The following is an 11,712-nucleotide window of genomic DNA, read 5'->3' on the forward strand; positions in this document are numbered from 1 at the left end:
CTCTGGCCACAAATGATTATCGATGGTTCATTTTATACGTAATTTATGATGTTTAATTCTCAAAATTAAAAAAAGGTATTTATGTATTAGTAAAAAAAAACTTGTGGTCGGTTCTGGATAAAAAAAAGCCTCAGAACAGACCTCTTTAAAAAAAACTTTATAAAACTTTGTTGTATTCAGCTGATTCAAAAATTTCGGAACCCTTTTTTTTCAACTGATTCATAAATATTCAAAGATTAAGTAATTCAAGTTTTGACCGCTATCCCGTAGTCTGCTTAGATGTTCTTTATTTTCATTTTCATTGTGTGAACTGTCAAGAATATTTAAGGACGAATGCCTCTCCCATAAATCCCATAAAAAAAGGCTGTCATGAATACTCAAATGGGAATATTTTAAAATTTCTGTTCTTATTGTGTTCTTGAAGTATCTTTTTTTTTGCTCAGTGGTAAACACTTTAAATAACAAACAGTGATTTTGATTTTGAAACCTTACTTGTGATCAAGCTTAAAAATCTTATAGGGATTTTTGGCAAGACAAGTTAATTCAGTTTAACTTTAGTTTTAATGTATTGCAATGACTCTTCATCGTAATTAGAAACTTTCGGAAACTGAACTGATGAAAATTACTGTTACAAAAACATTAAAAAACTTTATCACCGTCCCCAAGTGGAATTCGAATCCACATTCTGCGGTTCTTTAGGGCCGATGCATTGCTTTTTACAAAAGCTTTTAGCTTATATGATCAATACTGGTCGAGTGTCAATTTCCCCATTAAGAAATGGAGTTATTTTTCTTCATGGGATCATCATGATCTTAGATGTCCGTTTTATTCCCAACATTCTTTCTTACTTTTTTTTTTTTTTTGATTCTTTTTTCTCAGGGATTTTAAACCAAGTAGGTTTATTCATCCCGAAGTGGAGCGTTTCAAGTAGTTTTTGGACTTTTGAGTTTCTGACTTCTGTTTTCAGTTATAGTTGGTAGATGAGGTTCGATGCTTTGAGAAAGCTGATCAATTTTTTCTCCTCGTCGGGGCAGGGAGCGAGGATTTGGCGGAGAGATGTAGATAGTGAGCAGGATGATCTTAAGGATTGGTATGTCGAACAGGAAGTTAGTATATGTTTGATCGTAATTTGCACGTTGCAAGATGGACATGTGGGAGGATCGTCTTTAGTTATAAGATGTAGATGAGTGAGTCGGGTATGTCCGATCCTGATTCTGGTTAGTGCTCTCCTTTCTGTTGAGCTGGGTCGGTCATTCCAAGTCTCCGTTGTATTCTTGATTTCCCGAAGTTTGGCTTGCACATTCTCAGACCACTCGATGGCCCAAGCGTTGAGTATTTTGCTCTTCATGTGGAGCGTTGCGTCCGATTGGGGTATGCAGTTGATTGTTGGCGGAAGGCTGGTGCCTGCGGAAGCTAGGCGATCTGCTACTTCGTTACCCGGTATGCCAGAGTGCCCAGGTATCCAGCAAAGTGTAATGTTTCGATGGGGGGCTTTATTTGAAATTGTATAGATCCAAGGGTGTTTAACATTGCCGGCGGCTATGGCTGTTAAGACACTTGCGGAGTCTGAGAAGATGACGGAGTCAGACTCAGATCTTTCAATGGCTTCGAGTAGGGCAAATGCTTCTGCACTGAATACGGTACAGGTACCGGGGAGGCCATGGCTCCTACTGGAGACTCCGTCGTAGATACCGCATCCCACTTTACCACAGTTACTTCTGGACCCATCTGTGTAGACATGTGGTTGGCGGTTATATTTGGTTTGGACTAATTGATTAAAATGTGGTAAGACAGTTGATCTGGGGTCACCTGCTCGAATGTGTTGTTTGAGTGACATGTCTACTATGGGTGGTTTATCGTTCCAGTTTCGGACTTTGGGCCCCGGCCTGATACATATAGTAGGGAGAGTGTCGCCAGTTGTTTGAAGTAGGAAGCTATTGGTTCTTATCACCATTGGGGAGTTGTTTCGTCCGTTTGCCATTGAGCGAATGGCTTTGGATGATAGGTGCTTTGCCACGAGGAATCGGAAAGGAACCTGTCCGCTCTCTGCCATGAGTGAGGGTATTGGGCTCGTGCGAAAAGCAGAGCTTATGAGTCGTACGCAGTTGTTGTAAAGTGGCTCTAATTTTGTTAGCATTACTTCGGAAGCCCTACTTACGAAACCAATGCCGTACAGTATAGATGGTATCAGCCATCCATGCAGGAAACGGAAAAGTGATTCGCGGTGGGCGAGGCTGGTCTTGTTGGTGAGTATTCGCAGGATGTTGATTTTGTTGTTGGCGTTTTTTCGAACTTGGTTCAGATGGCACTTAAAGTTGAGTCGGTCGTCTAACCAAATACCGAGTAGACGAGTAGAGTGGGCAAGGGGAATAGTTTTGTTGAGCATGACCAGAGGGGGGAGATTTCGGAGTTTTCTCCGGTTGGGTCCAAGGTGTAGAAGGCTTGACTTATCGGGGGAAAACTGAAAGCCAACTGTGGGTGCCCATTCTTCAACCAGTTGAACTGCAGCTTGCAGCCATCGGCGCGCCACGGTAGCAAAGGGTGAGGATGATATGAGGAGGATGTCATCGGCGTAGATGAAGGTTGAGATATTGTTGGGGATGGTCTGGAAGAGGGAGTTTATGGCTATAAGGAAAAGGGTGGGGGCGATGACTGAGCCTTGGGGGACCCCGCCGTGGACGGGTTTTACTTGTGATCGGACACCATTGATGAGTACATGTATAGATCGATCAGCCAGGAAATTTTTAATGTAGTACAGCATCCTGCCTCCGATGTTCCACTTGATCAGTTGGTTCAATATGGCGATCCGATCGACTCTATCGAAGGCTTTCGACAGATCGAGGGAGAGGCATTCTAGGTGGTGTTGCTTGTTCAGGTGAGTGTCAAATAGGTATTCGAGATCATTGAAATAGTCATCGGTGGATTTTCCAGATCGAAAGGCGTATTGCCGAGGGTCCAGGAGTTGTTGTTTTTCCATGAAGGTGTGTAGGCGACGGTTGACTATTCTCTCCATGATCTTCCCCGTGCAGTCGAGGAGGGTGATGGGGCGGAAGTTGTCAATAAGATTTGGGTTCTGTTTGGGTTTCTGTATAGGGATAACGAGACCAATTTTCCAGCTGTTGGGTAGGGATCCTGCAGACCAGATGTTGTTGAGTATGTCGACGAATGTCATTTTTCCGAGTAGGGATAAGTTTTTGAGGAAAGGGTATCCGATATCATCTGGGCCGGCTGAGAGACCCTTGACTCTTCTGAGAGCGAACTCTAATTCATTCAGCGTTAGGCTACTGTTGTAGTCTGCATCGTTGTTGTTTAGATCGTTGGGAAATGGAAGCAGCGTAGACTGTGATGGGGCTGAGATGGATGAAAAATGGTCGCAGAAGGAGTCGGCTAGTATAAGGGGGTCATTGACATATTGTTGATTAAGCAATATGTGATAGGTGTCATTACGGGTTCCTCCGTTCAGGGTCTTGATTTTTGACCATAGGACTGTTGATGGGGTATTGGGATGGATCTCCTCGGTGAACTGTTGCCAGCATCTCGATTTGGCATCCCTGACAGTGCGTCTGGCCAGTGATCGTGCAGTTTTGAAGTCGTCCAGGGCGGTCAGTTTTAGAGGGCTATCGTTTGGGATTCTTTTGAGAGCTCTTAATTTTTTTCGGCGGTTCTTTAAGACGTCGCGCACTTCGTCAGACCACCATGGGACAGAACATTTTCCGGGGATTCCACTGGTGCGAGGGATACATTTTGTGGCAGCTTCGAGGATGATTTGTGAGAAGCATGACAGGGTGGTTGGTTTTTTCTGGGAGACAAGTTTGTCTACAAGGAGTTGGTACTCAGGCCAGTCGGCTTCAGTGTATTTCCACCTTGGTCTGGTGGTAACTTTAGGGGATGGGTGTTGAATTTTTATGAGGATGGGGAAGTGGTCACTTCGACTCATAATTGGAAGTTTTTTGCACGGCCAGATTTGCACTTCTTTCTCAAATACTTCTGGGTTGTCAGTTAAACCTAGAATTATTATAAAGGCGATGCCAAACAACTAACTGTGTAACATTTGGATATCAAAGTACGGCAAAAGTAATAGAGGTTTTGTATACACTTAGGTTTATTTAGGTTATTACAGGTTTATAAGGTTATTAGGTTATTTAAACAGAATGAAATCCGCCTTTATTATATGACTTGGAATATATTCGCTCAAAAAACGTGTTGATCCTCAAAAACCGTGTCCATGGCTATATAACCGTATTAAAAAGCTAAGCAAAATCAATCCGCGTAAAAGATCTTTAGTTTAGAACAAAAAAAAAAAGGAATCAGAGACACTTTATAGATAAGTCCATAAAACTGATGCACTGGATGCTCTAGGCACTCAAAGTTTCGATTCATTGACCCTCAAAAATTATCCAAAGCGAACAAAAATTTGTGGCAGAAATTCGACATTATGGGAAAAGGTCGTTTTTCCGAAAATCTGGTAAATAAATATTTGCCCAAAATATTGTTTTCGAAATTTTAACAGTTTTTGACAGATTTTTGCATTTGAAAGTCATAATATTACAATTTCGATAATCACGTTTTCCTTCGGTTCCCCTTATCATCCATAACTAAGTCTTTACTCCAATCACGAGTTTTTAATATTTCTACGTCATTGGCATAAAATGTGAATTTCAACGGCGATGCTTCGATTGGAGCTGCTGGCATTAACTTCCTAGCTAATCCGAATTTCTTATGACTGAAGAAAACAAAATAAAATCTTTTTCATGCCCCTCTCTATTCCAGCACAAAATGAAGGAGGTAGGAAACAATGAATGAATTAATTGATCTGCTCGGTAAATGCTGTGCGTGCGAGTTTAAGGCGGCACACAGTGGTCCAAAACCCAGAAAAGCTGGCAGAAAGTCGATTTTTGAAGTGCTCATAATTATCCATCCAAATATTTCATCGTGTTCCGGCATTTTCAGGCTTCATGAAACCATAAAAATGATAGTCATAAGTTTACCCGTTTAGGAGTTCTCAGAGAAATGAAGAAAGGTTTGAACATTTTTTGAAAATTTCGCAAAGATTTTATTACATTGAAAAATGAATAGGTACTCAAATCGCGAATATATTTTGCTTTGAAATTATTTTTATATTTTTGTTAGGCATATTTTACAGCTGATCTAATAAAAATTTGTGTTTTGGAATAAAGTTGAAATTTTTTATAAGGAATCTAGTTGCAAAAAACGTTAAATATTTCGAATTTTATAACTTCAACTAGAGTGTTGAGGACGTTTCGGATGTTCTTTAGCGGCAGCGTTTTATTGGCGTAGCTAAAAGCTAATTAATTATTTTATTAATTTAAAGTTCATGATTGGATATAAGTAAACTTACATTGCTTAACCTCCAAATCTATCTTCCTCAACAAATTGATTTTAGCAACTGATATTTTACTCGTGACGAGTTCTAGAGAAGAATATAATTTTAATTTAGATAACATTTTAAGCTTTATGTACTCACATTTGATATAATCAAAGAAAACTGGTTTTAAAAATATAAGTTTAGTGAAAGTATGTGATTCACAATTCGCGCGTTCTTGCAGACCAATGACGAAGCTCTTTCGATCGTTTCCACCAACTCAGTCTCTCGCCTTAAGTGTCAAACGATCACAGTTTTCCATCGGTGTCGGATCAATGTTTCGATGGGGGCAAGGGAGCGACCAAAGATGCGGGAACATTCCCCCACCCGTAAGGCTGATGATCCTTCGATGGCTTACCAATATCCAACACCGCTATCTTCGCTACTGGTCTTTTCAAGATTCCCCTCGATGTTTGCACCACAGCTTGACGGGCTCTCCCGTCTACACCCTTTGTCACCTCCAAGATGCGACCTCTAATCCAACCGTTTCGCCGGGATTCGTCAATGATGACCACCAAATCTCCAGGTTCGACTGGCTTTACATCTTCGAACCATTTAGTCCGCCTAGCTATGATAGGTAGGTATTCTTTTATCCACCGATGCCAAAACATGTCCACTAGGTGCCTATTGTGGTTCCAATCGTCTCTGCTGGCTAGCTTGGGATCTGCCATAGTCATAGGAGGTTGAACTGCGCCACTGGAACTAAGCAAAAGGAAGTGATTTGGCGTCAAAGCTTCCTGGGAATCGTATTCCACGGAAACGAAAGTTAGGGGGCGCGAGTTGACAATGGCCTCTGCTTCGACGAGTATGGTAGAGAAAGTTTCTTCGTTCGGGGTTTTCATCGTTGTCATGGCAAAAAAGGCTGTCTTTACCGATCGCACGAGGCGCTCCCATACGCCTCCCATATGTGGTGCTGACGGGGGGTTGAAGCACCATTTTGTCACGGCGTTGGTGAATGTCACCGCAAGTTCGTTATTTATGCCTCTGCATTCCTCGATGAGCTCGTTACTCGCACCCAAAAAATTCGTGCCGTTGTCAGAATAAATTTCCACTGGTGGCCCACGCCGGCCTACGAACCGTCGCACGGCCATTTTGCAGGAGGTTGTTGTTAGTGAATGTACGACTTCAAGATGGACCGCTCGGATCGTCAAACAAGTAAACAAGGCGACCCATCTTTTATTCGAGCTACGTCCTATTCTTACTTGCATCGGGCCAAAATAGTCGAGGCCCACGAAAGAAAACGGTCGATGAAAAGCTCTCAGTCGGGCTGCTGGTAGGGGGCTCATACGGGGAACCGCGGGCGATGCTTTGTAGACCTGGCAATGTGTGCACTGTCTACGGATACGACGAACCATCGTCTTCAAAGCCGACACGTGGAACCTCTGCCTCAATTCGTTAATGACCGTTTCTGTGTTGCAGTGTAGGTACTTTTTATGATACCACAATACGATCAACTCGGTGGCATGATGTTTTTTAGGGAGTATTATGGGATTGCGGGTATCATATGATACGAATGCAGCTTCGCTGATCCTGGATTCCATGCGTACAACTCCATCTGCGTCAATAAAAGGAGACAATTGAGCTAGTGGGCTGTTACGGTGTATGCGTCGAACACCTTCCCCTCTTAGTATCGATATTTCCGCAGAATACACTTCGTTCTGAATGGTTCGAAAAATCAGCTTTTCTGCAGCGACCAACTCGGCATGTTCTAGATTTCCAGCTCTACCTGGGAGGCGCTTTGACGTTTGACAAAAGTTGTGCACGTAGCGGAAAACATACCCAACAGCGTTAAGTAGGCGGTTCCATTGCGAAAAGTTTCCCCAATTAATCGTCAAACCGACGACCTTGGGAACTCGATGAGTGTTGACGATTTCGTGACGTGACCGACGTTCTTCAGGTACTTCTATTATTTCCGTCGGCAGCAGTGGCCAACTTCCCTCTGGTCCGTACAGGAAATCAGGGCCGTTGAACCAACGAGCAGTGCGTGAAAATTCTGGACCGGTGCCCCATTTGGTGGCTTCGTCAGCGACATTCAATTTGGTTGGAATCCACCGCCATTCAAACGGACTTGTGGTTTCCAAAATCTCGCCGATGCGACAGGCAACGAACTGGTTGTATTTTCGTAGGTCGGAATTGATCCAGGCTAAAACGGTGCGAGAGTCGGTCCAAAAATACCTTCGAGTTATCGCCAACGAGTGTGCTTCCACTGCGTTCTTCGACAGGCGACTTCCGATGATCGCGGCTTGTAATTCGAGCCGTGGAATGGACAACGTTTTCAGGGGGGCCACTTTTGATTTCGCCGAAACGAGCGCACATTTTACTTTCCCATTTATTTCCGTTCTTAGATAGGACACGCAAGCGTACGCAGATTCACTTGCGTCAACGAAAACATGAAGTTGAAGGGGGCTTAGTTCGTGTGATGAATGTCCAGGAAAATACGGTCTAGGGATTCGAATATCTCCCAAAAACTGAAACAAATCAACCCACTTTGACCAGCGATCCTTTAGAGGTTCGGAAATGGGCTCGTCCCAGGTAGTCTGGGTTCGCCAAATATCCTGAATCAGAATTTTTCCATGAATAACGAAGTGCGAAAGAAGTCCAAGGGGGTCATAAAGGCTCATAACGACACGTAAGACTTCCCGCTTAGTCGGCCATTCAGGAACATGTCCTAAGTTCGACGAATAGGTGAATGAGTCTTCCTCACGCAGCCACAACATCCCCAATATGCGCTCCGTCGAGCTTGCGGTAACGGTCTGGTCACACAAAGCAAATTTTTTAATAGAAGTTGGATCAGTTTCTTCCACAGCGTTTAAAACTTCATCGGAGTTCGAGGACCACGAGTGTATCTCAAACCCTGCTTGAGAGTGGATGTGCTTTACCTCCAATGACCTTTTCGCAGCTTCTTTTTCGTCGTCGAAACTTTTCAAAAAGTCGTCCATGTAATGGTGGTGTAGGATGCACTCCACAGCTTCCGGAATCCTGTCTGTAAACTCTCGTGCATTAAGGTTTTTCACGTGTTGAACGGAGCATGGTGAACTGGTCGATCCAAAGGTGGCGACTTTCATGAGGAAAATTCGGGGTTGCAGAGAGGGATCGTCACGCCAGAGAATTCGCTGCGCATTTATGTCTTCGTCCCGGATAAGAACACGGTGGAACATTTCTCTGATGTCCGCGCACACCGCGATTCTTCGTTCCCGAAATCCAAACAAAACCTTCGGAAGTGAAACAAGTAAGTCTGGACCCTTCAGGAGCATCGTATTCAGGCTAACACCGTCCACTTTGGCAGCTGCGTCACAGAAAATACGGACTTTTCCGGGTTTTTTGGGATTGAGAGCAACTCCCAGAGGTAGATACCAAGTACGTCGAACATCGGTGTTGTCCAACTCCAGCACAGTCGCTTCTCGCAAATAACCTTTTTCGATGTATTCAGAAATCTGTCGTTTGACACTGGCCCCAAGAATCGCGTCGGTTCTCATACGACGCTCCAGACACAGCATGCGTTTATAGGCCATAGGAAAACTTTCAGGTAACTCGAAAACATCATAACGCCACAGCAATCCAGTTTCGAATCTTTGTCCTACTCTTCTCGTCGTTGCCTCCAGAATCTGTCGAGCTCTTTGGTCCTCATTGGATTCGGGATCACTATGTCGGGAAATTCCCAGACTTTCTACTGCGAAGGATTGCTTGACTAGATCGTGGAGTCCGTCCAATTTTGTCGAGCACTCGCAAATGTGCATACTGTACGTCGGGCTCGTTGTGTTATGCTCTAAGACAGGACCATGAATTGTCCAGCCAAGACGTGTCTTTGTAGCGATTGGAGAATCCTTCGCACTTTCTCGCCTACGGAGTGGGACTGCCAAATGTGCGTTGTCATTTCCGATAAGGATTTTTGGGATCGCGCGTTCGTAGTCGCTAACCGGAAGTCCTGACAGATGAGGGTATCTGGCAACCAATTGCTTGTAGTGTAACGTTTGAGAAGGAAGAGCGAGCTTTTGAACAGTTCGTATATTTGAAAGTGTGTACCGTTTTGATTTTTCATCTCCAGCAATATCTACGTTCACCCATTTAGAATTGGCTTCGTTTCGCGTCACATCTGACGTCCATGTTAAACATAGCATTCCAGTTTCTCCTTCGAGCCCGAGTTGATTCGCGACACTTTCCTCCAACAGTGTTATGGACGAACCGTCGTCCAAAAAGGCGTGGACGTTTACCGAACCTTTTTTGCTATGCAGCGTCACAGGAAGTATGCGATACAAACAAGATTTTTCCGCATGACGGTGGTTATTTACGGTTCCAGCCTCAGACGACGATGGTTTGAATGTGTGAAGTAGAGGGTGGTGTTTGTAGTCACATCCTTGCTCTCCACAAGCTCTCTTCTGCTTACACGGGCGCCTTCCGTGCGGGTAAAGACAAGTACGACATAGAAACAAACTATGTACGAGATCCCAACGCTCTTCAGTTGTTTTCTTATGGAATTCAGTACATTCGGGAATCTTGTGCCCAGATCTAGAACAAACTTTGCACTTTTTAGGATCGCTCGTTGTCGGCTCTTTGCTCTCCGTTTCCGATGCAGAGCTAAAATTGTGTTCAGCGTGCGCATGTAAGAAGCCACGTTCTTTTCCCTTTTCCGATTTGGACCCTTTTGGATCCGGTTTCGCGCTCCGCGGCAAGGTCACTTGTGTAGCTGCTTTGATCAGGATCGACATGAACGTTGCAAAGACTCGTAAATTAGGCTCCAAGAACTGTTGTTTATATATACCCCAGTCCATCTGAATATTGACCGGCAGCTTTTCTACGAGCTCGAAGAGTAATGTCGGATTATTCAAGTGCGCTGTTTGGTGACCAGACTCGATGTGATTAACAAGACTTTGTACCAACATACCAAAAGAAATCAAGGAATCGAGTCTGTCGGGTTTCGGTGGTGGTGTCTCCTTCAGCTTCTTCAGAAGTGTGTAAACCAGGACCTCGGGACGGCCGTACAGAGTTGTCAGGTTTTCCATCGCCATGGGAACAGTAGATGGGGATAGTAAGTAGCTACTCACGGCATCCAAAGCTGGTCCTCTTAGACAACGCTGTAGTCGAGACAAGTTTTCTACATTGGAATATCCGCAAGCTTGAGACGTATTGTAGTACACGCTGCTAAACAGTGGCCAGTCTTCGGGGTCACCTGAAAACAGCGGAAGATCTTTGCCCATCACTTGTCGAGCTGCAATCTGGCTAGGGTTCGGCGCTAAGTAATTATCATCATTCGCTGGGTTGACGTGACTCCTCATATGCGTTGGCATCGGGTTCGGCACGGCAACAGGATTTGACAACGACAGGGAACCGGGCACATAATATGAAGTTGTCGGAAGAGCGACGTTCTCGGTGTTCATTAAACCAGCTGGGGGCGGATACATCGAGTGCCCTGTCGAAGTTGGTAAACATTGGTTGCTAGAAACGTGTGCCACTGGAGGAGGTGCAGGTGCCACCAAGGGTCCTGATGGAATCGAATAAATCGGTGCAGATACAGGAGTTCCCGCGACACTTGTGGACATAAGAGCGCTTCTCAATGAATGGTGTACATGTGTGTTCACTCCACCCACAGTCGCCGCTCCGGTAATCGTACGCTGTGATGAAGGCTGTTGCATGGGCTCAGTCGCGGAGTACGGAATAAACATACCTGTCGATTTTTGTGGATAAATGAGAGCAGGTTCTGTAGCAAGGACGCTAGTTCGCTTCGGTATTGTCGAAATCGGATCCGCTTGAAGCTCTACGTTAGCCTGGATACCACCCGCGCATATCGCATCGTTTGTCGTCACCACGGTAGGAACCGCCTCTTTGGCAAGCGGGATAACAGTTGAATTCGCTACGCTGCCTAGAAGCTTATCCACTTTCCACTGGATTATTTGGCTCGAGTTGCTTCGATTGGATTTCCTGCTTCGCCGTTCTTCCTCGTCCGCTACTTCCTCCTCGAGAACCCGGAACTTCTCGTTGTGGAAATCTTTTTCCAGATTAAGTTTTCGTTGGTCAAGCTCTAGTTGCTTCTCCTGGAGTACCTTCATCTCCTCCAGCTTCTGCAATTTAAGCTTAGCCCGTCTTCCAGTGGAGCTTACCGAAGACATCGAGCCGGTAACTGACTTTGCCGGGGTGATAATAGTGGTCTGCTTCTCGGTTGATACGGAGCATCGAATACAAACGAAATCCTTATCCGCAATGCTATCGTCAACACCCGCGCACTCGTAATGCCACCAAGAGTCACATACGTCGCACGCCACCATCCGGCTAGAGTCCGGGAGCTTGCATCCATCAGCTTGGCAACTATGAACGGCTTCGGACGCTGACATCAT

The 11,712-nt window shown here is 44.8% G+C and overlaps 1 protein-coding gene across 1 annotated transcript; it reads right to left on the reverse strand.

Annotated features, from left to right (window-relative positions):
* Positions 1-5,655: 5,655 nt before the first annotated feature.
* LOC129753783 (uncharacterized) lies at positions 5,656-11,712 on the reverse strand. Its single transcript, XM_055749630.1, has one exon. The coding sequence runs from the start codon at positions 11,710-11,712 to the stop codon at positions 5,656-5,658; it is 6,057 nt and encodes a 2,018-aa protein (XP_055605605.1).

Source organism: Uranotaenia lowii, chromosome 3 (assembly GCF_029784155.1).
Source record: "Uranotaenia lowii strain MFRU-FL chromosome 3, ASM2978415v1, whole genome shotgun sequence".
Taxonomy (NCBI): Eukaryota; Metazoa; Arthropoda; class Insecta; order Diptera; family Culicidae; genus Uranotaenia; species Uranotaenia lowii.